Source organism: Halichoerus grypus, chromosome 6, assembly GCF_964656455.1.
Source record: "Halichoerus grypus chromosome 6, mHalGry1.hap1.1, whole genome shotgun sequence".
Classification (NCBI taxonomy): Eukaryota; Metazoa; Chordata; class Mammalia; order Carnivora; family Phocidae; genus Halichoerus; species Halichoerus grypus.
Window position 1 is genome coordinate 17,563,328 of NC_135717.1, and position 27,482 is coordinate 17,590,809.

Sequence of the window (27,482 nt, forward strand, 5' to 3'; positions counted from 1 at the left end):
CCTCTCTAGCTGTGTGCCTCAAGCTCTCTCTGCTGCAGACAGACATCTGTAAAATAGGGATAATAATTATACCTCCCTTAATGAGTCTTTTTTTTTTTTTTTTGAGAGAGCAAGAGTGAGAGAGAGAGCATGAGTGGGTGAAGGGCAGAGGGAGAAGCAGGCTCCCCGCCGAGCAGGGAGCTGATGCGGGGCTCGATGCGGGGCTCGATGCGGGGCTCGATGCGGGGCTCGATGCGGGGCTCAATTCCGGGACTCGATCCCGGGACTCCAGGACCATGACCTGAACCGAAGGCAGAGGCTCAACCGACTGAGCCACCCAGGCGCCCCTCCCTTAATGAGTCTTAAATGGGATGTAAAGCTCATGACATTACCATAGTGAGCACTCAAAGAGTAGCCAGTATTTTGATTTGGCATTTACTAAGGGCCTGCTGTGTACCGGGAGCCAGGGAGCATCAGGATCATTTGGATGATCTCTCCAGTGCAGAGACTTGTCCAGGAGGAAGTCACACTCCAAAGCTTCTCCTCATCCACATGACCTGATTTTTTGGCAGGGGCTGGACCACTTCTTCCTCTTGAGCAAAGTTCAAGAAGAAGGAGGCTTGAGGGAAATCCCAGGTCCTCGGGGCCACCCCCTGCCTCCGTAGTTGGCAGTGGCCTCCAGGTGGGGCCCAAGGCCGGGAGAAGGGTTTTTGGTGCAGTCTCTCTGCTCTCAGCCTGGCGACAAAGAGTGGCTGAAGGTTTCCTGGGACCGGGAGGTCCTTGGAGTCCCCTCTACCGGAGCCTGGGGTGCCTTTTGTCCCCTGGTAAACAGCACCACCTGCTGGAGTTGTGCACCTTCAGTTGGGCTGGGCTCCGTCTGCAAGGAGGATGTGAGGTGTGGGCTGACGAGTCAGGGCGTGTATGTCGGGGATATCACCCAGGAGGAGGGGGATGGACTGGGATGTGCATGGTCAGGAGGCTGCACTAGGTGGATGTATGAAGTACAGGTTATGTGGACATCACGTGTATGAGAGGCGGTGGTACTTGCGTGTATGCTGTGTGCGTGTTGTGTGCGAAGTGGGGTGTGGGACGCGTGGGGTGAGGTGTCAGGGGTCATAAGTTGGAGGTGATGTGGGAGGTGTGAGGTGTTGAAGGAGCGTGTCTGTGCCACGTTGGGGTGCATGATGAGGAGTTGCAAATAAGGTAGATGTGCGGAGGATATGTAGTTTCAGTGTGGTTGGTGGGTGTGTTGGGAAATGTAAAGAAAAAACAAAATCTTCTTCCAACGCTGAAAACCTCCACCAAGGTAGCAGAGACACAAAAACAATTTTTTTTGGGGGGAGATTTTATTTATTTATTTGCCAGAGAGAGAGAGAGAGAGTGTGAGAGCACAAGCAGGGGAAGCAGCAGGCAGAGGGAGAGGGAGAAGCAGACTCCCCGCTGAGCAAGGATCCCAAATCAGGACTTGATCCCAGCACCCTGGGATCATGACCTGAGCTGAAAGCAGACGCTTAACCGACTGAGCCACCCAGGCGTCCCCACAAAAACAGTTTTTATTATTGAAAGCATTAAACCAGAATGTGATGCACATTACAGGCATTAACCTGAAGAGTGATACTGTCATGGGGCGCCTGGGTGGCTTTTGGTTGAACGTCCGACTCTTGCTTTTGGCTCATGTGGTGCGGGGTCCTGAGATTGGCCCCGCTTTGGGTTCTGCACTGGGCGTGGAGCCTGCTTAAGATTCTCTTTCTCTCCCTTCCTCTGCCCCTCCTTTCCCGCTCACTTGTGCACACACTCTCTTTCTCTCTAAAAAAAAAAAAAAAAAAAAAAATACTGTCAGTTATTTTTCCAGCAAAAATGGGTTTATTCAGGAAGAGCAGAGAAGCGTTAGCCAGGAGTGCAAGCTCTGACAAAATCATAGGAAAAGCTGGAGAGGAACTGTTCTTTTATAGTGGAAAAGGGGGGGGGGCATTTGGGAGGGGTTGTTATAAACAAAGAGTCCATTGGAGTGAACTGGGAGTCCCAAGCATAGTGGCTTCTCATTGGCTGAGTTGTGATGGTCTCACTTTGGCTGGGCTGTTGCTGGGTGAAGGGGAAACCTCCTTCTACTGGGTAGACTTTTTCCTCTTGCAAGTACAAGCTAAGTCTTTCTCTCTCTCTCTTTTTTTATAAGCTGTTTCTTGTTGGTTCTGGAAAGGGCTGCAAGGAGGGATAGGACATGAGAGCTCCCCCCTCTGGGCTCCCAACTTTTTTTTTTTTTTTAAAGTAAGCTCTGATGAGGGATAGAAGCAGAGAAATGTTCGTCTTTAGTCCAGAAGGCTGATCTAAAGCCTGTGTAGTTCCAACAAGGATCAAATACATGCTGGCTGCTACATCCTTTTTTTTTTTTTTTTTTTGGCTGCTACATTCTTAAAGGGTCTCATGATTGTCTGTACGTGTCACCAATAGTTAATATCGAACTGAATGATAAGCACCAGAGAAATCTTGTGAAGGTAGTTTTACAAGTAGAAATTCGAAGAAGAGGGGCACGTGGGTGGCTCAGTTGGTTGAGTGCCTGACTCTTGATTACCCCCTGAGTCGTGATTTCAGGGTCCTGGGATTGAGCCCTGTGTGGGTTCCGAGTGGGGCTCTGTGCTCAGTGAGGAGTCAGCTTGAGATTCTGTCCCTCCCCCCTCACCACCTCCGCCCCTCGTGTTCTCCTTTCCTCTCTAAAATAACTAAATAAAGTCTTAAAAAAAAAAAAGAAATTTGAAGAAGACATTGATGATTTAATATTCCCTGCGTGTCCCTTCCCCCTTGAGCACTAAGCATATAGCCACCAGCTTCATACAGGAAAGGTGCCGCTCTTTCTGCCCCCAGGTCTTGTCCCTGCGCTACAATAAAAGCACCGTTTTGCACTGAAAACATCTCAACAATTCTTCCTTGACCACCCACTCGTGGCCCCACATCAAGCTCTACGTCCAACGTGGAGCTCGAACTCAGGACACTGAAATCAAGAGTCGCATGCTCTACCCACGGAGCCAGCCAGGTGTCCCCCAACTTCATTCTGAATACGCTTTTTCCCCTTCAGTTTCACACAAGGAATTCTACAGGTAGCCAAGCAGGTACAACCCCTTATCCTGTTTACAAGATAAAATTTCAAAACCCATATCTTGTTTCCAAGGTAAACAATAAGTAGGCCTCCCGTAAGAGGATTTAGCAACACCGTTTTTGTCCCGCATAGTTCACCCTAACTTTATCATGGCCATTGGCTTTTATCCAGGGGAGAAACAAGCTTCTCACTAATTCATGACCAGAGGTGGTTCAGTGTCTAGCAGCGAGACCCCCACCGAAGTTATGTTATTCTTCCCTGAACGGGGGAGATCCGGAGCTACGTCCGCAGATGTTTGCATTTCAAAAAGATGACTTCCAGCTCCAGGAGTCCCTGAGTTATGAAAATTCCTAGAGGCCGACTTAACCACGGTAGAGATTTACATACATTTGAAAAGGACCAAGAAAGAAATTCTGAAACAAAAGCAGGGAGGGGGGAAGTCACACGCCTTCTTTTCAACCGGGAGAATTAAGCCTCTTAGTTTTCATCTGGATTTGCCCGTCCAGGTGTTGTTCGCGAGGCGTGTTGTGCTTAGGTGTGTGCTGCGGGCGGGTGTCGCGTAGGCGCGGGTTGTGTTGACATTGCGCGTGAAGCTGGTCAGGAGGCGTTGGGTGCGGGGGAGGGTATGTGTGATGTGGGAGGTTTTTCAGAGTTGAGTGGGGTTGAAATGCTGGGCTGGGGTGTGTTCCGTGTGGATTCTGCACATGAGGAGGGGCGTGCGCTTGGGGTGGCGATGAGTGGAATTACTAAGCCCACAACCTGGTTACGGTGAACAATAACGAGGATACCCCAGAGGGCTAAGGTCTAATTCCGCGGTGGTTTTTTTCGTTTTGTTTGCTTGTTTGTTTTTAAGTAGCCTCCACTGTGGAGCCCACCGCCCGGAACCCACCACCCCGAGATCAAGACCCCAAGATCAAGACCTGAGCTGAGGTCTCGAGTCAGAGGCCCAAGGCACTGAGCCACCCAGGGGCTCCTGATTCCGCAGTTTCTAAAAGCAATTCTGAGGGGCGCCCGGCTGGCTGAGTCGGTAGGGCCGGTGACTCTTGGACTCAGAGTTGCGGGTTTGAGCCCCAATTTGGGTGTAGAAATTACTTTTAAAAAATGATAGTAGATAAATAAATAAAATAAAAGCAATTCGGGAGGCCGCCCTCCTCCACCTTGTAGTCTGAGGGCTTAAGGACTACAATTCCCAGGATGCCCCGTTCCCCCACCAACGGAGAACCCAGATCTCTAATTGGAGGGCCTGGAATGGGCTGGTCAGAAAGGAGGCAGCTGGCCAATGGATGAGCTGGAACGAATCGAAACCCAGGCTGATTGCGCCGAGGCTGGTTGGAATCTTTGGCGCTTTGGTTTCAGTGGTGGATATTTGATGGGCGGGAGAGGCGACCAATGAAAAGGCTGGGAGGAGGAGCCAGAGGGTGAGGGCGGGGAGAGGTGTTGACTAGCAGACGGTTAACCCAATGACGGGCGGAAGTCGCTGGAGGGGGCCGGGCGAGGCGTCTAGAGGCGGGGGACTGTGGTCGGCGGGTGTACGCTATGGCGGAGCCGGTGAGGAAACGGGGCCGCCGGCCTCGGGGCGGCGGTGTCGGCCTCGGAGCTCGCGGGGCCCGGGGCGGCCGGGGCCGGCGTCCTCGCGTCCCGCGGTCTCCAGCCCATCGCACCCTGGACTCGGAGTTTGTGGACTTGGTCAGCGACAGCGACGAGGATATCCTGGAGGTCGCAACGGCGCGCGGCGCCGCGGACTCGGTCGAGGACCCTCTCCCGGAGCCCCCAGTGCCGGCCGCCCCCCGGGACGACAGCGACAGTGACAGCGAAGGAGCGGACGCACCGCCTGCCGGAGCCCCGCGGGCCCCGGTCAGGCGGCGGCGGCGGCTGCTGCTGGATCCGGGGGAGGCACCGGTTGTTCCGGTGTACTCCGGGAAGGTGCAGCCCGGTCCCCGGGAGGACTAGCGCAGAAGGGCTGGGTTTGGGGACTGCTGGAGGTTAGGCTTCTGGGGTTGGTCTTGGGGGACTAAATGGAACCAGGGATTGGGGCAGAGAGATGCAGGGTTTCTGAAGATTGGAGAGGTGAAGAGGTTTGCAGTGTGTTGGGAGTTTGGGATTCCGGGGAGCTGGAGTGTCGGGAGCAGAGAGAGGCTTAGGGGCCGGGATCGCTGATGCTTCAGAGAGGGGCTGGCAGGACCTGGGACTGGGATTTGGGGCGTGTTGGGTTTTGAGGTTGGGGCCCATTGCTAAGGATCCAGGAAGCTGGGGTCGTGGAAGTTCAGAGAAGACTGGGGACTCCAGGTGGTAGGGTGAGCTAGGGATCTGGGATTTCCCAGGATTCCGAGATAGCGGGGTGGCTAGCAGCCTAGTAAGAGGGTAAAAGAACTAAACTTGCATCCTCAGAATGCCTTGGGGAAAGGGGGTGTAGTAGTAAGTAGACTCCAGTTTTGGATCTTGGGGAAGCTGGGCTCCTAACTCCCCCAGAGAGGGCTTGGACTTGGGAGTTGGAGGAAGGGAAGAGTCATCTTGTTTTCCCTTTCAGTGGAAGGAGGACTTGGGATTGATTCACTTTTGTCTTTACAGGTGAAAAGCAGCCTTCATCTCATCCCGGATCACGAGTCCCTCCTGAAACTCTGTCCCCCAGAGGCTGAGGAAGGTAGGGGTGGGCTTCCAGGGAGAGGTGCCTAGTGCTGGCCTCTCTGAGGAAGCTTCCTGGAGTTTACATCCCTGTGGTCTGTTTTTCCCTGAAGGGGAAGGGCCTGGGAGAGGTGACGCCTGCTTCCTAGCCAGAAAAACGCTCCAGTCCTGAATTGAGATGGAGCGTTAACCAGGAGGCATAGGAAATGCTGCCGAACCACCCTTCCCCCCGACCTGATAGGCACAAGAGTGTGCTCATCTACAGATTTCTAGGCCATCTCCAGAGATTCTGAGTCTGTAATCCTGGGGGCCCAGGAGGAGGAACTGTTGAGATTCTGTAACATCTTGATACATCTGCAACAAGTTCCTTGGGAACATTCTGGAGCCAGCATGGTGTTCTTTGAGTCTTATCAGGGCTGCCAGCCTTGGTCCTCCCCCAGTGATGTGGTTTTTGCAAACCACCCAAAGGCAGTGAGTAGGAATCAAGTTTAATAAGGAATTGCTCCAGTGGGCAAATGCAGCCCTTGGACTGAGACTTCTACACCATGAGCAAGTGTGGTAGGCCGATCAAGAGCTGATTTAGGAACCAGCTGGCCTGGGTTTGAATCTCAGCTCTACCCTTTAGTAGCTAGCTGTGTGACCTTGGGCAGGTTCATCTCTCAGTGCTTCAGTTTTGTCATCGGGAAAATGGGGATGACTGTGGACCTATGTCAAAGGATTTTGGTGAGAGTTAATTAAAGAGAATACATAGAGAGCCTTCTCTTGGGCCACATATACGGTTTAGGACAGTACCTGGAGCGTACAAGTGAAAAGGTACCTCTGCCCTTGCTTCTCCAGACGTAGGCCCAGTAGTGCTGGGCATCTCCCGGGAGCTTGTCAGAAAGGCAGAATCTTGGGTCTGTAGCAACTGCCACGTTTATCGAGGACAGGGTTTCTCAGCCTCAGCACCACTGACATTTGGACTGAGTAATTCTTTGTGTGCAGCTGTCCTGTGCCTTTTGGGACGTTCAGCAGCATTCTGACCCATACCCACCGGAGGCCAGTATCACACACTCTAACCCCTTCCCCTCCTCACTGTGACAACAGAAATTGTCTTGAGACGTTGCCGCGTGTCCCTTGGGAGGCGAAATTGCCTCTGGTCAAGAGCCGCTGATCTAGGATTTATTATCATTGCTTTGTTTCTGCAGTATTTATTTTTATGATTAATGATGATCCTTTGTTGGTGGCAAACAAATGGAAAAGAGCCTCTATTCTAGAATAAATCTCTAGTTTCCTGTTATAAGAAATTTTAGTTACAGTGAGGGATCTAAAGGAAGATATTAAATATTACAGAGGTATGGATGGCAAGATGTGATAGTGATGCTCACATGGATGAAATTTGAGAAATATGGGCTAAGAGGGCTCGTACTTATCTCTTTACTTTGTTCCCTCCCTGCGCCACGCCACCTCCTACCCCATGCTCCCTAGTCTCTCTCTGCCAATCCAATCGAGTACAGGAAGGAAATAAGAGAAACCTTTTTTTTTCTTTAAGATTTATTTATTTATTTGAGAGAGAGAGAGAGAGTACACAGAGGGGGAGGGAGAAGCAGACTCCTCACTGACCAGGGAACCCAATGTGGGGCTTGATCGCAGGACCCTGGGATCATGACCTGAGCCGAAGGCAGATGCTTAACTGGCTGAGCCACCCAGGCCCCCCAAGAGGAACATTTAAAAAAAAAATCCTTTGGCAACATTTGCTTTAAAGTATGTTTTATCACACACGTAATGGTACATACATGTGTAATAAGGAGTACACGTGTATTAGGTAAATACATATTTCCTGGGTTATGTGTATTTTTTTGTGGGATGCAGCTGATCAAAAAAGTGAGGAGAGATTAAGTTAATCATAACTTAGTTGGAGCGGGCCACTTTGTGACTGTCCACATTCACCATGCCGGCTCGTGCCTTAGCACGGGGCCCAGACGCTCCTGTTCTGGCAGACCCCAGCTCATCCTTTTCTCTGCAGCAGGCATTTCCCTATGACTTCCAGCACTTCCCCAGCATTATTGCGTGGTTGTGTGTGTGTGCACGCGTGCGCGTTTTGGGGCTCCTCAGTTTCCTCCTTTCTGGGGACCTTGTGAAGCCCCTGACATGCCTCTGCTTGATCTCTTGCTGCCCTCCCTTACCTGACCTCTTTCACTTTTGTTCCTCTGTCCCCAGAGACAGATATGGCAGATTCTAGCAGTCCCCATGCTGAGGATGCCCCGTTTCCAGATTCTCCCTGGAAGAAGAAGCTGAGGAGTAAGGATAGAGAAGAGAAGACAAAGGACGTGTTTCTGTGAGTGAGGCCGGGGCCCTGGGGCCCCCGGAGCAGAAAGGGAGCCGGAGGGGTAGGCTGAGGTGGGCAGGATCCTCGGGTGGCTCCTGAAAGGGTAAGGAGAAGGGATGGAGGGAGTGGAGGGAGTCTCCAGGCTCAGGTGAGGAATAAAGTTCCTGGGAGGAGAAGTGGGCCCTTCAGGGAGTGGAACGTCTCATCTCTGTGTCTGACCGGGTGTGGCTGTGGAGATGGCCGTCGTGCTTCAAATCCAGCTAGCCGTCTCTTTAACTGTCTCCGTGGTTCACTTCCCTTTTCTGGAAAATGGGGATAATGATGCCACCTGTGTCAGAATTTCTGAGTAGATTAAGAGTTAACACTTGGCATATAGTAAGTACTTGGTGTCCGTTGGATGTTATCAGATATTCACCTGGGAAGTGACTTACCTTAAATGTTGGGCATTTAAAATAAATAAATGAACGAACGAACGAACGAACGAATGAATGTTAGGCGTTTTCCTCACTAATATTTGGGTCCTATAAGTATAAAAATGATGACTCAGATTTTCCCTGACTTTACCTCCCCCTGTCGCTGGGGGGTGCTCCCTCTTGATTATCCAGCTCCCCCTCTTGGTCAGGAGGAGAGGTGTGGGACTGGAGTCCCCTCCCCTTCCTCCATCCCAGCCCTCTCTTCTCTTTGCAGGTTTCAAGATACCTCTCCTTTGCCCTCACCTTTGTCAAGGACCAAAAGCAGAAAGCATACTCGGGCACTCCAGAAGTTAAGGTGCCAAGGGCGGGGAGCTCGCTGGGGTAGAGAAGGGCAGTTTAGCGGGTGCCCCACCCTGCCTGACCCAGAGTCCTTTCTGCACCCCAGGGAGGTGAGCAAGCGCCTCCAAGATCTCCGTTCCTGCCTGAGTCCCAAGCAGCGCCAGGGCCAGGATCACCAGAACCAAGAGGATGAGGTGGTCCTGGTGGAGGGCCCCACCCTTCCAGAGAGCCCCCGACTCTTCCCGCTGAAAATCCGGTGCCGGGCTGATGTGGTCAGACTGCCCGTCAGAATGGCAAGTGCCTGAGGGGCCGGTGGGAGAAGGGTCCCCGGAGCTGCCTGTGGAGCGAGCGCGATGTGTGGGCAGAAGGCACGGTGTCCCGCTTTGCCCATCCTGCCGGTGCTCCTCCAGGCCCCCCGAGCCTTGGGTTCGCTCTTCCCTCTGTGCTGATGGTCTTTTCCTCACTCTCCCTTCTCCGGCAAACTGCCCACCCACGACCCTTCAGCGCTCCACGTAAGCATCCTGAGAGGCTTGGCTTGGTAGCCCCCTCCCTCCTTCCTTCCTTCCCTCAGACCCTGTGCTTCCCACGAGTGCTGGCTTTGACGGTGTTCCACACACACGTGTCACTCAGGCATTCGGAGCTCCCCCAGCTTCCTGGTGAAAAGGACCATTTTTGTAGGGATGAGCCCGATGCCAAAACAAGAGTGATAACAGAATTGACCGTTTGTTGAGCTGCGTCAGGGAAGCCACTGAGCCAGACGTTGCAAACACGCAGCCCATGGCTTTAGCAAGTACCATCTTCCTTCTTTCACCCTGTAGATGTAGAATGCTTTCATTTATTTGTTTTCTAAAAAGGATTTAATTTATTTATTTGTGAGAGAGAGGGAGAGAGAGCACACGCACACACACGAGCCAGGGGAGGGGCAGAGGGAGAAGCCGACTCCCTGCTGAGCTCGATCCCAGAACCCCGGGATCATGACCCAAGCCGAAGGCAGAGGCCTAACTGACTGAGCCAGCCAGGCGCCCCTGTAGCATGCTTTGAAAACATAGGGGCTCGTTGCCAACCCTTGCAATGAGTGATTTCCTAAGAAGGACCAGACGCCTGGCTTCTCTTACGTAGGGAGACACAGCTGCACCCATCCTCGAGAGCCGGGGACAGCTGGCCTGTCTCAGGGGGCACAAGTCCACTTTGCTGCGGTCCCCACCATTGCCCTTTTCCCTCCTGATCCACGGCTGCTTCAGTTCTTTGTGTTACTGCCCTGAACCCCATATTGACATGACTTTATTCTGTACTTTGCCAGGGATAAATCTATGGAACTCATGGCTGAGGAGCTCAGGAGGTGGTGGGTGGGACGGGGCACGTCAGGAGGTGGCCTCTTTTGCTTCTTGTCCCCTCTTCAGTCGGAGCCCCTACAGCGTGTGGTGGACCACATGGCCACCCATCTTGGGGTGTCCCCAAGCAGGATCCTGTTGCTCTTTGGAGAGACAGAGCTGTCCCCTACCGCCACTCCCAGGACCCTAAAGCTCGGAGTGGCCGACATCATCGGTGAGGGGAAGGCAGGGAGGTGGAGCCTTGAGGAGGCCTTTGGCACAGGGAGGGGATAAAGGGAAAGGCCCAGAGGTTGGCTGGGCTTCAGGCCCTGCTTAGGCCCAGCTTCCCGATCTTCCTTCCCACAGACTGCGTGGTGCTAGCAAGTTCGCCCGAGGCCTCGGAGATGTCCCATCTGCTCCAGCTGCGGGTGCAGGGAAAGGAGAAACACCAGACGCTGGAAGTCTCGCTGTCTCCGGTGAGTTGAGTGGGAGGCGTGGCCATCCATGCCCCTCACCCTTTACTCTGCCATCCTGTCTCTCCCGTCAGTTAACCGAGGGGGGCTTCCTTCTGGTCCTGAGTGGTTCAGGTTCCCGCCCATCCTAGAGAGTGGCAGAAGCCCATCATTCAACTTCCCTCCCCTTTGGGCCAGGAACCTCTGCTCTAGTCTCCTGACTCCTCCTTCTGGGTAAAATGGAAAGGCCCCTTGTTTTTTTGTTTTTAAAGATTTTATTTATTTATTTGACAGAGAGAGACACAGCGAGAGAGGGAACACAAGCAGGGGGAGTGGGAGAGGGAGAAGCAGGCTTCCGGCTAAGCAGGGAGCCCGATGCGGGGCTTGATCCCAGGACACTGGGATCATGACCTGAGCCGAAGGCAGCCGCTTAACGACTGAGCCACCCAGGCGCCCCATGGAAAGGCCCCTTGTGACAGTGAAACCTGTCAGAGTAACAGCACCAAGCTTCTAAGTGACAGTGCCCGTGCTAGAGAGAATTTATGGTCAGGGGCTTGGCGAGTTTCCCAGCCAAGTTAGATGGAAACCGCTCTTGTTACACTCATTTAACTAATAGGGATGCGGGTCTAGAGAAGGGGGGTAATTTGCAGTCTTTGTCTCCTCGGGCTTGCTGTGACCAAATGCCACGAACCGGCTGGCTTGAAACAAATGTATTCCCTCCCAGGCCTGGAGACCTGGAGTCGGAAACCGAGGGGTCAGCAGGGCCATGCTCCCTCTGAGACCCCGGGTGGAATCCTTCCTGGCTTCTGGGGGTGGCCACCAGTCCGCGGCGCTCTCCATGGCCTGCCATTGCATCACCCCGGTCTCTGCCTCTGTGGTCACATGGGGTCATCCCTGTGTGTTTCTGCGTGTGCATCTTCTTGCAAGGACACCAGTCATTGGGACCCACCCTCATCGAGTGTGTGCCCTCCTCTTAACCCGATTACATCTACAAAGGCCCTATTTCCAAATAAGGTCCCACTCGCACTCACCAGTGTGCTTGGGACTACAAAGGATCCATAACACTTGCCCAAGGTCGAGCACCAGTTGAGTGGGAGAGCCTGGCCTCCAGCTCAGGTCATCTTCATTCCACTCTAGGGTCTGGGCTGTCTGCATCACGGTGACAGATACCTGCATTGGGACGTGAGGAACCGGGGGCTTGCAGAACCTGCCTGACCCAGAGCCTACATCCCGAGCCTTGGGCTGTGGCCCAGTCCCCTAGAGAGGAGCCCGGCTGCGCTAGCTTCTTTGTCCACTCGCCCTCCCCTCGTGGGCTCTGACTGTACTTGTGTTTTCTTGTCCTCTCTGTCCCGAGCGCTCTGTCCATCTCTACAAATTCTCAGCCTTTCCTTTCAAATTCTTTTTTTTTTAAATAAGATTTTATTGTATTAAAAAAAATTTTTTTTAAAGATTTTATTTATTTATTTGAGAAAGAGAGGGGCAGGAAGGATAGAGGGACAGGGACAAGCAGACTTCATGCCTGAGATCATGACCTGACCCAAAACCCAAGAGTCGGACACTTAACCGACTGACCCATCCAGGCGCCCCTTAAGATTTGGTTTTTTTTGTTTTTTTTTTAAGATTTTATTTATTTATTTGACAGAGAAAGAGAGAGCACAAGTAGGCAGAGTGGCAGGTAGAGGGAAAGGGAGAGGCAGGCTCTCTGCTGAGCAGGGAGCCGGACGTGGGGCTTGATCCCAGGACCCCGGGATCATGACCTGACCCGAAGGCAGCCGCTTAACCGACTGAGCCACCCAGGCGCCCCTTAAGATTTGTTTTTAAGTGGGGCGCCTGGGTGGCTCAGTCGTTAAGCGACTGCCTTTGGCTCAGGTCATGATCCCAGGGTCCTGGGGTTGAGCCCTGCATCGGGCTCCCTGCTCAGCGGGAAGCCTGCTTCTCCCTCTCCCACTCCCCCTGCTTGTGTTCCCTCTCTCGCTTTGTCTCCCTCTGTCAAATAAATAAGTAAAAATCTTAAAAAAAAAAAAAAAAAGGTTAGTTTTTAAGTAATCTCTACACCCAGTATGGGGCTCAAACTCACAACCCCGAGTCGCACGCTCTTCCGACTGAGCCAGCCAGGCGCCCCCCCTCCCCGCCGCCCTTCAAATTCTTACCTTCATTTTTTTCCTCTCTGTCCAGGATTCTCCTCTCAAGACCCTCATGTCCCGCTATGAGGAGGCCATGGGACTCTCAGGCCACAAGCTCTCCTTCTTCTTTGATGGGACAAAGCTTTCAGGCAAGGAGCTGCCTGCTGATCTGGGCATGGAATCTGGGGACCTCATCGAGGTCTGGAGCTGAAACTCCCCCTCCCTGTTTGGAGGCCCAGCCTGGACTTGGGGAGAACAGCTGCCCCTTTTGGCCCTATATGGACTTATCCTTAAGCTGATGCAAAATCGAGCAGTGACCTTTGACACCCCCCCCTCGTTGACCCTGGTTTCAAGCTGTTAGTTTCCTGGTTAGTTGTGTGGTGGTTGTTGCCGCCCTGGGGGGACTGTGGCTCCATCCACGTGGTCTGCTGCGTTTGCAGCCCCCCGGGGACACAGAGACGGTATCCCTCACCCCCCGCCTTTCCTTCCTTGAAGTGTCTGTTGTATGAAACCGCTCCTATTTAGAGCGAGTGGAAATACATGGGGGGTGGGTGTGGATTCCAGGCCTGGGATTTCTGCCGTGCGCAAGACCAGCACTGGCCCTGGGGGGGTATCGGATGCAGTTTGCTCAAGGCACACACATGGGTGTGGTTCCCTGAACGAGCCGGCACACACATGGGTGTGGTTCCCTGAACGAGCCAGCTCACACACACCCTCACTTGAGCAGGGCAGACGGTGGGTTACCCTTTTGTAGGACGGAGTGGATTCTCAGTCTTGCGTGTCTTCCTCGCCCCAGCACCCTTTAGAGCCAACCTTCCTGATGCACACACGTTGTTTAAGGCATAATCGAACACATCCGAGCTTTTTTGTTTGGATCTCAGGATGCTAGTCCACGAAAGCCTTCTCTGGTCTTACAGCTTTCTCTTCCCTGTTTTCTTCCTGCCATTCCGAGTGCCCGTTTTACCGTGTGGATTACACGTCTCTGAATATGAATGTATCCTTGTCAGATGCACTGTTGTGTGTGGGAATATACTTTTGCGACATGTGGTATTACTGTGCTGCAGACCTCGGGCTGTTCTCTCCCTCAACATGTGTTGTTGCTTCTCCGTGCGATTCGAGGCTGGGACCGCTCTGCGGTGTTCCTCGGCGGGCCCCAGCTGTGTCCCACGCGTTCACTAAGTGCTGGACAGCTGGGTGCCTCCAGCTCCTGGCCCGTGAACAAGGCCACGATGGACATCTTCCGTGGCTCCCCTTCTGTGCTTTCGTGGAGGTGACTCCGGCATAGGTACCCGGGATGGGATGACGGGTCAGACTGGTTAACTTCCTATGGTTCTACCAATTTTTTCTTTTGATTGGTCATTGAGCCTCCTGCTTGGGGTTGGGGGGGGCCCATTTCTCCTTATCCTCATCAGTACTTGTTGCTGCCCTGCTTTCTCATTTTTGCCAGTCTGTTGGATAGAAAGTGGGGGCGGGTTTTATTGTCCATTCATCTGATCGCCAGTAATTGGGGGGATTTCTTCATACACCCAGCAGCCTTTGGGGATCCCTTTCTGTGCACGGCCCTGATGGTTGCAAACAGCTCTCAGCATGGCACTCATGTTTGGTTATTTAGGGGTGCCCTTCACCGAACAGAAATTCTCAATTTTAACGTAGATGCATGAACTGTTTTGTCGTATCATTTGTTGCTTTTTGTTTTCTTACTTAAAAGTAGTTTAGGTGGTTTACATTTTCTGCTGTTAGCTTGTCAGTTTGTCCTTTCACATTTAGGCCACTAACTAGGGCTGCAGTCCGGCCAGCGCAGCCCGGTATGCACGTTGGCTGGCTTCTCTTCTGTGTGATGAGACGTTGGTTCTCCTTGGTTGATTCTGGGCCGCACTGGCTGCTAAATACTGAGTCGTACTTTTAAACCATTTGAAATCACCTTTGCATATGAGATCCAAGTTTTATATTCACCCCAGAATGAGCCAGTCTTCTCAAGTACTGTCTACTAATAAAGCCATTAATTGTCCACTGTTACGTGGTATAATTTTGGCAAAAGGATGTCACCTTCTAAAACCTTCTTTTGTTGGAATATGGCATTCCTTTGACCTTATAATGTGAGAAAAACAGAAAGAAGCCTCTATAACATTTAAATAATCCACAATAGGGTATCACTCTCACTTTTTCCCCCAGATCTTTTATGTCCATTAATAAGTTTGGACACATTAAAAATGTGTATTCAGTCTCAACAAAATAAATGGGAGTACATTCAACTTGTGTCTACTTGAGGATTTCTGTCTTTGTGGCCCTCGTGGGACCCCCGCTATGGCCCCTTGCATCCATTCTTCCCCCCTCCAGGGTAACAGAACCCCTGGTTTTAGCCAAGTGCAGAGACTTGAGTGAGGACAGCACTTGGCAGCCTCTGTTGTAGCCGGGTGCCAAATTAGCCTCGTGGGTGGAAGGGGGAGAGGGATGCGCCCTGCGGGATGTTTCCAAAAGCGGGCGTGAGCCCCTCTCCTTCGCTATCTTCCTGCTGCTGACACGAGATGACCTTAGGAAAGGAAGCCACATGGGACAGGACAAGGAGAGAAGGAGTCCGGGTCCCACCAACCCTGCACTGCTGACCTCCAGGCTTTCACAGGAAGGGGAACTTCCGTCCTGTTTAAAATCCCTGCTCTCTGAGGATTTCTTTTTTTTAAGATTTTATTTATTCATTTGAGACACAGAGATACAGAGAGAGAGCACGAGCAGGGGGAGAGGAAGAAGCAGGCTCCCCACTGAGTCAGGAGCCCGATATGGGGCTCGATCCCAGGACCCTGGGATCATGACCTGAGCCGAAGACAGACGTTTAACCATCTGAGCCACCCAGGTGCCCCTCTCTGAGGATTTCTATCCCTGGTAACCCAGCCCAGTTTTAACCCCTGGGATGTGCCTATTGCAAGCAGTGTTGTAGTGACCCCAGCTGCGATTTTCTCAGGTTTATAGCCAGGAGTGGAATCACCAGTCACTGAACACGCATGCCCCTGTCCACTCTCTCTTCAGTACCTGCCAGATTGCTAGCCAAAGTGACTGGACCTCAAGTGCTAGAGATTCCGGTTTCTTCTTCCCCAGCACTTAAGCTCGGGAGGAGATGGGAAAGACTACTCATTTTATTTATTTTATTTTTTAATTTTTTAATGATTTCATTTATTTATTTGGCAGAGAGAGCGAGAGAGCACAAGGGGGGGGGGCCGAGAGGGAGAAGCAGACTCCCCGCTGAGCAGGGAGCCTGATGTGGGGCTCGATCCCAGGACCCTGAGATCATGACCTGAGCCGAAGGCAGATGCTTAACCGACTGAGCCCACCCAGGCGCCCCTAGAGACTACTCGTTTTAAAAGATTTTGCGTGTCTTCTATGATGAGAGAATTATCCTTTTGATCAAAGGATCACTTCGCAAGTGGTCTTTTTTTTTGTTTTTTATTTTTATTTTTTGGCAATCTCTACACCCAACATGGGGCTCAAATTCATGACCCTGAGATCAAGAGTCACATGCTCCACCGACTGAGCCAGCCAGGCGCCCCTCCAAAGATTTTATTTTTAAGTCATCTTTACACACAGTGTGGGGCTTGAACTCACAACCCCAAGATCAAGAGTCGCATGCCCCACTGACTGAGCCAGCCAGGTGCCGCCTCGTAGGGTGGTCTTTTTAAACTCTCCTAAAAAAAAACCAAAAACAAAACAGAGCAAACAAACAAAAACTCTCCTAATTAAAAACCTTCAAAACTAGAGTGGGCCCTTACTCGCTGCCACATACCAACCTCGGTACTTTTCATGATCTCATTCATCCTTAGAGCGCCTACGAGGTAGGTGGTGGTATTATCCCCATTCCCCAGCACAGAAACGGGAGTTTGGGGTAGTGAACTTGCCCCAGACCTCACTGCCACCGAATGCAGAGCTGGGCGGAAGACCGGGTGCGCCTGACCTATGATGAGACCAGCGCTTCACACACTCGAACACACGTGAGCCCGGGAGCTCGTGAAAACGCACGCGTGGGGCCAGCGTGAAGCTGTGGGGCGCGAGATGCTGCATTTCCAACGAGCTCCCGGGTGTTGCGATGGGGGCGCTGACCACCCTTGGAGGAGCAAGATGCGGTTCTTTTTCCGATAGCCTCACAGCTTCCCGTCTCCCAACCCTTGTCATCCCTTCTGTAAGGCTCCCCCATGGCGCTGGCCATGTCCTTTTGTGTGCGTCCCAGCTCAGCCCGGGATAGGGGCCTGGCTCAGCACACTCTTCCGCCCATTGGTCTCTGTTTCCCCTACTAGACTGTAAGCTCCTTAGAAACAAATACTGTATCTTGTTCTCAAGGATCCCTAGCTCGGTGTCCGATGCCTCTTAACCCCCATATCCACTCCATCGCCCACCCAACTCAGGTGCCCCAGATGGCTCTGAAAGGGGTTCACTTCCCTCTCTCTATCCCACCCCGGGCCAAGCTGCCGCTGCTGCCTGCAGCCTGGTCCAGTGCCACAGCCCCCTGGGGCCCCTCAATCCAAGTACAGTGCAGCCAGAGGGATCTTCTCAAATGCAAATCGGAGTTTATTTTTATTTTTTTTTCAGATTTATTTATTTGAGAGAGAGAGAGAGAGTGCACACGCACAGGACAGGGATGGGCAGAGGGAGAGGGGGAGAGAGAGAGAGAGAATCTCAAGCAGACTACCAGCTGAGTACAGAGCCTGACATGAGGCTCAATCCCATGACCCTGAGATCACAACCTGAGCCGAAATCAAGAGACGCTTAACTGACTGAGCCACCCAGGCGCCCGCAAGTCAGATTTTAAAATGAAGGAAGCCCCTAACGTGCTAGGCCTGGGCCCAGGCTGGCCCCTGCCTGCTGCTGGGCTGGCGTCCCTCCCCTCACTCTTCTCCACACTGCCCTCCTTTCAGATTCTTGTGCTCATTATGTTTCCTTCTGTGGCAGGGCCTTTGCACAGGCCGTCCACTGCCTCTTGGGAAGTCAGTGGTTGCCCCCCCCCACATCTGAGGTCAAGGACCACTTCCTCAGTGAGATTCTCAACCTCCCTGACCCAGTCCAATGGTCCTGTTACCAGGTCCTTGTCATACCCGTAAGCCAGATGTCTTTTTGTGGCACTGGTCATAGGTGAACTATTTTTTCCCTAAGAAATTCCACATTTCCTCTTATGTCATAAACCACAGCAAGTAGAACAAAAGTTGGGCTCCAGTTTAAACCAATAGACCTGTACAGACATATTTATTTATCTGATCTTAAAGGAATTTTATTCAAGAGATCCATCAGATTGAAAAAAACACCTGTCCCCAGAGAAGAGCTAAATATTTTTCCCATCTGGCAAAACCAATTAGCATCAAAATATTTGCCTTTATTTCTTTTTTAAAAGATTTTATTTATTGGGCACCTGGGTGGCTCAGTTGGTTAAGCGTCTGCCTTCAGCTCAGGTCATGGTCCCAGGGTCCTGGGATCCAGCCCTGCTCAGGCTCCCCGCTCAGTGGAGAGCCTGCTTCTCCCTCTCCCTATGCCCCTGACCCACCCCCCCCCCGCCCCCCGACTCGTGCTCTCGCTCTCTCACTCTCGCTCTCTCTCAAATAAATGAATAATGAGAGAGAGCGAGAGTGAGAGAGCACAGGCGGGGGGAGCAGCAGAGGGAGAGGGAGAAACAGGCTCCCTGCCCAGCAGGGAGCTCCATGCAGGGCTCAATCCCAGGACCCTGGGATCATGACCTGAGCTGAAGGCAGACGCTTAACCGACTGAGCCACCCAGGCGCCCCGGAAGTATATTAATTTTATTTCGAGTGTACGGTTATTACTGCAGCTTGGAGATTGGAGCGGGGGGCACTAAAGAACCACTCCACGCTATCCTTTGGTGCCAGGGCTCTGTGGTCTCGGAGTCCAGTCCCGCAGCTAGGAGAATCCCAGAGGAGACCACTAGAGGGCGCAAGGGCTTCAGTCTCCGTCGGAGGTGAGGAAAACCAGGTCCAGACGGAGCGTGTGGGGTCTGGGGCCCTCCCTGCAGGGTCCAGGGGGAAGCTCAGGAGTTGACAGGCAGCTGGCTTGGGGAATCCGAACCATAGGGACGGGGCCGTTCCAGAGGCCGCTGTTCAACGTCCATTCATTCAACGCTTCCTGCGCGTGTCCGAAGCCCAAACCCAACACCGAGGAAGGGTAATCGCCGAGAGCGAGAACTGATCGTTGGCATTTCTGGAGATAAACTACTTCCAGAACCTTTTACGATTCCATTATCTCGTTTGATCTCGTTTGATAAGAAGTGTGCCCAGTGGGAGCTGCAGATAAGCAAGCCGAGATTCGGAGGGCTGGGCGACTGCACCGGTTCATCGCGACTCCCTGCGGGAACGCAGGCGGAACGGGCGCGGGTCTGGGACCTTCCCCGGTTGCCCTGGCGACCGGCCGGCAGTCACGTGACGGGGGAGCCGGCGGCCGCCGCGCCTCAGTAGTCGGGCGGCGGTCACGTGTCGAGGGCTTGCCCGAGGTGGTGTCGGCCCCCGGGGCTCCGGCGTCACATGACCGGCTCCAGGACAACATGGCGGCGGCTGTAGTGCGGCGGCGGGGCTGAGCTACCGTGGTTGCAGCGGGCTCCTACCAGGGGTGAGGGGAGGCCCCAGCCTGGGCAGGGGGGGTCGGCCCTCCCCCCCCCGCTCCTGTCCCCGGCGTCGCTCGCCGCGCGCTGTGTCTGCCGGGACGGGGAGGCATGACAGGCAGGGCCCGGGTTCCATCCCAGCCGTGCTCCGTGCTTCCGGGCAAGCACCTGCGGGCGTCTGGGCGCACCTCCCTCGCCTGGGTTCCCTCCATCCTCCTTTCTCCAGCCTCCTCCCCTCGCAGGTGGGATCGTCGGTAGGACCGGGGACCATGTCCGGGTCCGACACCGCGCCCTTCCTCAGCCAGGCGGATGACACGGACGACGGGCCCGTGCCCGGCACCCCGGGGTTACCGGGGTCCCTGGGGAACTCGAAGTCCGAGGATCCCGAGGTCCCGGACCGGGAGGGGCTGCAGCGCATCACCGGCTTGTCTGCGGGCCGTTCGGCTCTCATAGTGGCCGTGCTGTGCTACATCAACCTCCTCAACTACATGGACCGCTTCACGGTGGCTGGTACTGACTGCTGGGAGGGACGTCAGACTAGGGGAAGGGAGGGGGGGTCCCGGAGGTGGGGCTGCCTCGCCGAGCCCATCCCGAGTCTTCTTCCCAGGCGTTCTTCCAGACATTGAGCAGTTCTTCGACATCGGAGACAGCAGCTCTGGCCTCATCCAGACCGGTGAGTGGAAGTCCCTTTCGGGCACAGTAGCTTTTCTTCCTTTTCTGCCCCAAATGGGGTTACCTGCCGGCATGCTTGGGGCCTCGTTAATAGAGGTAGGGTGGCCAGACTTAGTGGAGCGGGGAGATGGCCCTTCTTCTGCTCTGGGCTGTCCTGCTCAGTTAGGATACCACATTTTAAAAGGCAGTCAGTTTAGTGTAATGGTTCGGACAGACCTGGGTTTAAATCTCAGCTTTCCACTTACTCAGTGTGATGTTAGGCAAGGCCCTCAATCTCTCTAAGCCTCACTTTCCTTGTCGGTGAGATGGAACCAGTAGTAACCCAGAGCACCTCAGAGGGCTGATGTGAGGATTATATGCAAATTAATTAATGCCTGTAAAGTGCATGGTACTGTGTAGGGAGCATGGTAGACACCCGATAAATAACAGCAGAAGGGGGTGTCTGGAATGGGGAGAGTTGAATTTTACTTGTTCGGAACCTTGGGATTTATGGGAGAGGCAAAGCCAAGGCCAAATCCTCTTTTCCTTCCTTTTTTCCTTCATTCACTTCTCGAACATTTCCGAGCACTTACTCTGCGCCAGGCGCTGGAGGAAGAGGTGATAACATGCACAGAACTTGGCCAAGACCTTTTACGCCCATCTAATCCTTCCATCAGCCAAAGAGTTGGTGGTGGTATTATTTTATAGAAAAAGTAGGTAGTACTGTCTACATTTTTATAGAGAAACTGAGGCTTAGAGAAGAGTTCAGGCTTGCCCAGAGTCACACAACAAGTGAGAGGAGAGGAGTTTGAGATAAGATCTCGAAGGGTTCTTTGCTCTGCCCCAGGCCAGAAAAAGGACCTCGAGGTATTTAAGGCAAAGTCTAGAGGAACGAGAATGGGATCGTAGATCAAGGTCTGCAAAGCTTTAAAAAGTCGTTGAGTTAGAGGAGAAGTAAGTCTTTCGCAGTGCCATTCCCTTTTTCATTCAACACATGTTTACCGAGCACCTGTTTTGTGCAATGCCATGTGTTCAGTGATGGAAACACAGCCGTGACCAATACAGGCTAAGCCCGTGTCTTCATGGAGCTGACAAGCTGACATTCCACTGGGAATGACAGGGCACCAGTCCTTAAAAACCTAAACTAGTAATGAGAGTATTTTTTGGTAGGAGTATTTTGTAAAAGAAAACAGAGTAATTGTGATAAAGAGAGATTGAATACGTGGGGGTTGGGAAGGTATCTGAGCTGGAACCTGAAGGTTCTTTGACATTCGGGAGAGGAGAAGTGTTCCAGGCGGGAGGACAGTGGGTGCCAAAAGTCCGAAGATCATATTGGGCTTGGCAGTGGGGCCACTGGGATGCAGAGAAGGGAGAGTGGGTGAGCACAAGATTGGAGAGGTAGGAAGGGGCTAGATCAGGTAGTGCCTGGCGGGCCATGGTCCGGAGTTTGGATTTTGTTCTTGGCTGGATGGGAGGAAGTGACGGGTCAGCCATTCATTCCATGATGGAAGGTTTGAAAGATGCCAAAGATGGGGCTGGACTTCTCTGGCTGGAAGCTCTGGTAGTTTCAGTGTTGGGAGTTAATCCTGGCCCCCTTGCCCTCCCTGAGCTGGGGTCAGGGTGGGCCAGGGGTCCTGGGGCTGGGCTGTGACTCTCTGCTTCCCCTCAGTGTTCATCTCCAGTTACATGGTGTTGGCACCTGTGTTTGGCTACCTGGGTGACAGGTACAATCGGAAGTATCTCATGTGCGGGGGCATTGCCTTCTGGTCCCTGGTGACACTGGGGTCGTCCTTCATCCCCAGAGAGGTGAGGCCCCATGCTGGCTCGTGCTTCTGGCCCCCCCACTACCCATCAGTCTTCACTGCTGCTCTTTGGAGTCATTGCAGCCTGGGCCTGGGGAGCTTCTGCACCTCCCCGGGTCCGTGCCATCCTATATCCCCTGCTTGCCTGAGTTAATCTGCCTACCCCAGCCTCTCCCCTGTTCTTCTAGAACATTCTTTTGTCCCTCACCCCCTTTCCCCCGACCATTGACTCCTTCCACGCCACACCTCAGCACTCACAGTTCTGTACCACAGAAAGACCTTACCTGGACTGTCTGTTCTCCCTCTTCTCCTTCCTCGTCAGACTTCCCACAAGACCCCCCTGACCCAGCTCCAGTCTGGGTGAAGGAGCAGCCAGGGAGAGGCTCTCACTTTGCTTGCACTTCCTCTCCTCCCACTCACCCTGGAACACTGCCGGCCAACCTGCCCCCACCACTCCATTGCCAAAGTCAACAGCGACCTTTTGGTTGCTAAATGTAGCTCCTACTTCCTAATCCTGCTCCTGCTAGATCTCCTAGGAGCCTTTGGCTCTATTGAGCCCCTTCTTCCTTTCGGAAACTCTCTTCTGATTTCAGTGATGCCGCATATGCCACTCTTCTGGTTTTCCTCCTGCCTCCCTGGCTATTGCTTCTTCGCTGCGCTGCGCCCTCCTCTGTTCCTACTCTCTGCCCTGGAAGTCTGTCCCTAGCTGCAGGCACTGCATACGTACTCTCCTTGGGTGATCCTACCCTGTCCTTAGCCTCAGGTGTCTTTGGTAGACAAACCTCTGCCTAAGATCCTTATTCACCACTGGGGTGTCTTGGGTGATAGAAGTCAAGATTTATTTTGCACCTGCTGGGTGCAGCATGTTGACTAGAACTTGTATTGTCCAATCCTGGCGATAGTTATGTGAGCAAGTTATTATTTTCCCCCTTTTGCAGATGAGGAATCTGAGGCTCAGAGAGGTTAAGTTGCTTTCTCAAAGTCACAGCTAGTAAGTAGTGGAGCCAGGATTCAGGCTCAGGTCTGTCAAGCTCAGGCCTCCCCCGCCATCCCTGCCGCCTCTCCAGAGCTGGCTGGCGAGGGAGGCCGGGAGGCTTGCTGCAGCGTGGGGTGCCACCTCCCCCATGTCTCGTTTCCCAGCGATTCTGGCTGCTCCTCCTGACCCGGGGCCTGGTGGGGGTTGGGGAGGCCAGTTACTCCACCATCGCGCCCACCCTCATCGCTGACCTCTTCGTGGCAGACCAGCGGAGCCGGATGCTCAGTGTGTTCTACTTTGCTATCCCGGTGGGCAGGTGAGTGGGCCTTGGACCTGGCGGGGGGCGGGGGGCAGGGCGCGGGAGGCAGAAGGACCTGGCGTGGGGCAGGACTGACCAGCTGTCCCCTCTCCTCTCCCATCCCCTTTCCCCAGTGGTCTGGGTTACATTGCAGGCTCCAAAGTCAAGGATGTGGCCGGGGACTGGCACTGGGCTCTGCGGGTGAGTGTGGACACAGCCTGGGGGAAGGTCAGCAATGTTCTCATTGATTCTCCCTTTCTTACCTTCAGATACCCCTCCCTTTTAAGGCAGCGTTCACTCTGCCAAGCCTGTGTAGGAAGCCTGGCTGCCCTCACCACGAAGCCATGTGCTAGACAGAACTCTTGGTTGTGGGAGACAGGCGCCCCGTAAAACTGTAAGCCCCCAAATGGGACTCTGATGGCTCTTGTAATGGAGAGTCCCAGGGTGAGCTTCAGGTAAAGCTGGATCCAGGACTCCCACTTCATCACAGGAATTCGGTCATCCTTTTTCTCGGCTCTACTTTCCTCTATTAATTTCATTCTCAAGCAAGTGAAAGCTCCATGCATTTATCTTCCCATTTAGAAACTTCGGCACCCTGGATCCTTGAGCAATAGTCCTGGATGGTATCTGATTAGATGAACGTGGGTCACATGCCCGGCACTGAATCAATCACGGAGGCCAGGGAGGTTAACGTGACTCTTGTCGGCCAAGTCTGGGCTACAAACCCCGCCCTGTTTGAACCGCATGGATTAAGAGAAGTGGGGGGAGTAGTTTCCCAAAAGGAAATTAGGGTGCTGTTACCAAAGAGGGAGAAGTTAGGCTTGCAGAAACAGGCGCCCTTGGTGGCATTTGCCCCTCCCTCGGAATGCAGGCTCAGTGCGCGCCCGTGAGCAGATAGCTGCCGGGGATTTGAGGCCTTGGGGGCTGAGTTGCCTTTATACATCCTCACTTTCTCCCAGCCCCAGGGGTTCAGTGTGTCGCTGTCTGTGCCTGTCCTGAAGCCCACTCTTTCCCCAGGTGACTCCAGGTCTAGGGGTGGTGGCTGTTCTGCTGCTGTTCCTGGTAGTACGGGAGCCGCCAAGGGGAGCTGTGGAGCGCCACTCGGACTCCCCGCCCCTCAGCCCCACCTCCTGGTGGGCAGATCTGAGGGCTCTGGCAAGAAAGTGAGTTTAGTTCCATTCTAGCCCGACATCTGAGGTCCCCTGGGGGAGGCCCTGCTGTTGGGTTTGAGGTTTACAGGAGAGTGGTTGGTCTCTGTTTTCTGTCCGCTGGCTTGCCCCGCAAGGCCGGGCGTTCAGTCACCACTGCCCCCTTGTGGCAGCTGCTTGAATTACAGGCTCAGATCCGGGGGAGCCAAGACGGCTTCCATAGCTAGTGTCCTGACCTTACTAAAATAAGCCAGGGAGGGAGAGGAGAGGTCCCCTACCCTGACACCTCAGGAGTGTCAGTCTGACTTCCTCCCTCCCAACTGTCTGCAGTCCTAGTTTCATCCTCTCTTCCCTTGGCTTCACGGCTGTGGCCTTTGTCACGGGCTCCCTGGCTCTTTGGGCTCCTGCGTTCTTGCTGCGTTCCCGTGTGGTCTTGGGGGAGACCCCACCCTGCCTTCCTGGAGACTCCTGCTCTTCCTCTGACAGGTACCAGATGGGGGCGAGGCTAGGTGGCCTGCAGGTGGCAGGGGATGGAGTGGAGAGAGTCATTGATTCAGACTCAGGCTACTTCCTGTCCCAGTGTCAGTTTCCTGGGCTGGGAAATAGGTGATGGATGGGCTGATTTCTTCCTCCTGGAGCTCTATGACCCATGGGGTCCTGGATAGACCTGAGTTGTGCGGGTAGCTGGGATGGACCATCTTCTTCTCCAGGCTGTGGGGGTGAGGCGAGGGGGCTTTGCAGGCAGAGGGACTGGCCCCCATGCCCCTCCCCCTGCCCCCAGCCTCATCTTTGGGCTCATCACCTGCCTGACCGGGGTCCTGGGTGTGGGCCTGGGCGTGGAGATCAGCCGCCGCCTCCGCCGTTCCAACCCCCGGGCTGACCCACTGGTCTGTGCTGCTGGCCTCTTGGGCTCCGCGCCCTTCCTCTTCCTGTCCCTTGCCTGTGCCCGTGGTAGCATCGTGGCCACCTATGTGAGTAGCCAGCAGCTGGCAAAGGGGGTGTTCTGGGTCTGGCGTGCACTGGGGTAGGACTGGGGTGCATTGGGGCAAGACTGGGGTCAACCAAGGTGGTGGTTTGGAGACAACTTGAACCAGAATGCCTGGTTTTGATTCTTAGTTCTGGCTCTTGCCAGCTGTGTGACATTGGGCAAGCAAGTTAACCTCTCTGTGCTCAGTTTCATCATCTGTCAAATAGGAATAATAGCTTTGTCTCACAGGGTGTTCTGAGGATTAAATTAAATGAGTGAATAGATGGGCCTAGTACGCAGTATACCCTCCATGTGTTCGCTCTTCTTGTGATGAGACAACCCCCCCACCCCCCCACCCCGGTCTTGCCCTCCAACCCCCCAGATTTTCATCTTTATTGGAGAGACACTGCTGTCCATGAACTGGGCCATTGTAGCTGACATCCTGTTGGTGAGTAAGTGGGTCACTGCAGGGTTAGCCCAAAGGCTGACGGGAGCAAGGAGTGGGGGCAGGAGGCCTCGCTTGCCTTCCTTGTAGCCTTCACCGCTTTTTCAAAACCCAATGGGTGACTGACTTCAGAGTCAGCCCCAGATGGGCCTGTAGTCTGGGCCTTCACCCCACTCACATCCCTGAGCTGGGGTTCCCTCTGGCCCTGTCCTTGCGCTCTGCCCCCTCCTCTCCCCAGTACGTGGTGATCCCCACACGTCGTTCCACTGCCGAGGCCTTCCAGATTGTGCTGTCCCACCTGCTGGGCGATGCTGGGAGCCCCTACCTCATTGGCCTGGTGAGCACCACCCCTCGGGTGGGCCTGGGGTGGGGATCAGGGGACCCTGCGTTCCTGGCACCGGCCCCCGGCCTGAGCTGGGGCTGCCTGAGCAGGAAGGGCTGACCCCAGTGAGGTGTCTGTGCTCTGTGCCAGGCCCCACTCCCCCCTCACCTTGGGCCGTCAGCCAGGCAGGCAGCGTTTTGTCTTTGCATGTTCCACAGTGAGGCCGCGGGGCTTTCCCTGGTCCTCCAGACCACCCCTCTCTGCTGGTCCCTGACTTCTTTGTTCTTCTGGAGCTCGGGGGATCCCTCTCCGTGACTCATGCTCCTGACTTTCCTTTTCTTGTCTCCCTGCAGATCTCTGACCGCCTCCGCCGGAGCTGGCCACCCTCCTTCTTGTCCGAGTTCCGGGCCCTGCAGTTCTCGCTCATGCTCTGCGCCTTCGTCGGGGCTCTGGGCGGGGCCGCCTTCCTGGGCACCGCCATCTTCATCGAGGGGGACCGCCGGCGGGCCCAGCTGCATGTGCAGGGTCAGTGGGGCCTTCCCTTTGTCCACCCGTGGCTCCCCACCCGACTTCACGATACTACCTGCTTGTCCGTCTGTCCATCTGTCCCGGCCCGTGTCCTCGGCCTCTCTTAGCCCACAGCCCTTCCCGTGGTCAGCTTTGGGTCTGCCTGTCCACGGAGCTGACGTCCCACCGTGCCCCCAGGTCTGGTGGCTCTGCTGCCCCGTCCACTTTCCACTGCCTCTCGGTCCCCTCCCTGGCTTTGTGTCTCTCTGTCCATCCAGCCCTGGCTCTGACCTCTCCCCCCGGCAGGTCTGCTGCGTGAGGCAGGGCCCACAGACGACCGAATCGTGGTGCCCCAGCGAGGCCGCTCCACCCGGGTCCCCGTGTCCAGTGTGCTCATCTGAGGGGCCGTCGCTCGCCAGCCTGCATACCTACCACGGCTGGCCTGGGCCCACCCGGAAGGAGCCCAGGCCCAAACCCTCGGCCTGGCCCAGCTTCTAGGAGTGGCCTTGGGCCACGTTCCAGCTTCCACACACTACACAGACAGCAGCCAAGGGCGGGGGGGTGGGGGGGGGTGGGTCTGGGGGGGGGCGGCGGGTCCAGGAGGGGGGTTCCCCTCCCCTGGAGCGGCCCCAGGGGCTTGGTGCTATTTGTAACTGAATAAAATTTGTAGCCAGAGCCCGAGTGCCTGCCTGAGTCTCTCTGGGTGTTACTGACCCCTGACTGGTAGGCTTCCGGGATTGCCCCCTCCCTAGGCACAGGACTCCCAGGGCTGTGGGTTGCTCCTGTGGGACCTTCGGCAAATCCCTGTCCTCCTGGGCCGGGCGAACAAGAGTGTGGAGGGAGCTAGCTCAGTGTGACCGTGAGTCACGCCCATGGTTCCCCTGGAGCCCGCCTCTCTTGGCAGGCCAGCCAGGGTAAGGTGGGGTGGGCACTGCCCCGCGCCCACCCCCCGCTCCGAATTCCCAGAGGCAGGGCCTCCCTCCTGGCTGCTGCCTGGAGCCGGGGCTTTGGAGGCTGTGGCTGTTGGCTGGCCTCTAAGTGTCTTGCCCTCCTTCTCCTGGTGGGAGTTGCTCCTTGTCCTGGAGGCCAGCAGACCCCTCGTGAGGGCCTTGGGGGTGGCTCCTCAGGCCTCTTCCTCCCCCTCCCC

At 54.5% G+C, this 27,482-nt stretch overlaps 2 protein-coding genes across 6 annotated transcripts; both read left to right on the forward strand.

Moving 5' to 3' along the window:
* The first annotated feature begins 4,572 nt into the window (after positions 1 to 4,572).
* NFATC2IP (nuclear factor of activated T cells 2 interacting protein) lies at positions 4,573 to 14,889 on the forward strand. 3 transcript variants are annotated; one of them, XM_078074653.1, is made up of 9 exons: positions 4,573 to 4,993; positions 5,639 to 5,711; positions 7,892 to 8,009; positions 8,688 to 8,768; positions 8,859 to 9,045; positions 10,153 to 10,297; positions 10,429 to 10,538; positions 11,239 to 11,472; positions 12,690 to 14,889. In XM_078074653.1, exons 1-9 carry the CDS (start codon positions 4,607 to 4,609, stop codon positions 12,846 to 12,848), a joined length of 1,494 nt encoding a protein of 497 aa, XP_077930779.1. In that variant the 5' UTR covers positions 4,573 to 4,606; the 3' UTR covers positions 12,849 to 14,889. The 3 variants fall into 3 exon arrangements, with proteins under 3 accessions (XP_077930779.1, XP_077930780.1, XP_035922616.1); XM_078074654.1 differs by lacking the exons at positions 11,239 to 11,472; positions 12,690 to 14,889 and adding an exon at positions 11,652 to 11,911 and having other exon boundaries at positions 4,574 to 4,993; XM_036066723.2 differs by lacking the exon at positions 11,239 to 11,472 and having other exon boundaries at positions 4,576 to 4,993.
* Positions 14,890 to 19,075: 4,186 nt separating this feature from the next.
* SPNS1 (SPNS lysolipid transporter 1, lysophospholipid) lies at positions 19,076 to 26,894 on the forward strand. 3 transcript variants are annotated; one of them, XM_036066675.2, is made up of 13 exons: positions 19,076 to 19,227; positions 19,462 to 19,729; positions 19,827 to 19,892; positions 21,540 to 21,676; positions 22,813 to 22,964; positions 23,081 to 23,147; positions 23,964 to 24,109; positions 24,425 to 24,580; positions 24,876 to 25,065; positions 25,444 to 25,509; positions 25,745 to 25,843; positions 26,182 to 26,353; positions 26,642 to 26,894. In XM_036066675.2, the coding sequence occupies exons 2-13, from the start codon at positions 19,489 to 19,491 to the stop codon at positions 26,734 to 26,736; spliced, it is 1,587 nt and encodes a 528-aa protein (XP_035922568.1). In that variant the 5' UTR covers positions 19,076 to 19,227; positions 19,462 to 19,488; the 3' UTR covers positions 26,737 to 26,894. The 3 variants fall into 3 exon arrangements, with proteins under 3 accessions (XP_035922568.1, XP_035922585.1, XP_035922596.1); XM_036066692.2 differs by having other exon boundaries at positions 19,131 to 19,227; positions 19,521 to 19,729; XM_036066703.2 differs by having other exon boundaries at positions 19,152 to 19,227; positions 19,525 to 19,729.
* Positions 26,895 to 27,482: the final 588 nt, after the last annotated feature.

Bases quoted from the DNA above. Each gene is read 5' to 3' on its own strand.
- NFATC2IP (XM_078074653.1), top strand. From the start codon at position 4,607: ATGGCGGAGCCGGTGAGGAAACGGGGCCGCCGGCCTCGGGGCGGCGGT. The intron at 8,010-8,687 runs GTGAGTGAGGCC...TTCTCTTTGCAG, and splicing joins AAGACAAAGGACGTGTTTCT to GTTTCAAGATACCTCTCCTT. The intron at 8,769-8,858 runs GTGCCAAGGGCG...TCTGCACCCCAG, and splicing joins CGGGCACTCCAGAAGTTAAG to GGAGGTGAGCAAGCGCCTCC.
- SPNS1 (XM_036066675.2), top strand. From the start codon at position 19,489: ATGTCCGGGTCCGACACCGCGCCCTTCCTCAGCCAGGCGGATGACACG. The intron at 23,148-23,963 runs GTGAGTGTGGAC...CTCTTTCCCCAG, and splicing joins ACTGGCACTGGGCTCTGCGG to GTGACTCCAGGTCTAGGGGT. The intron at 24,110-24,424 runs GTGAGTTTAGTT...AACTGTCTGCAG, and splicing joins CTGAGGGCTCTGGCAAGAAA to TCCTAGTTTCATCCTCTCTT.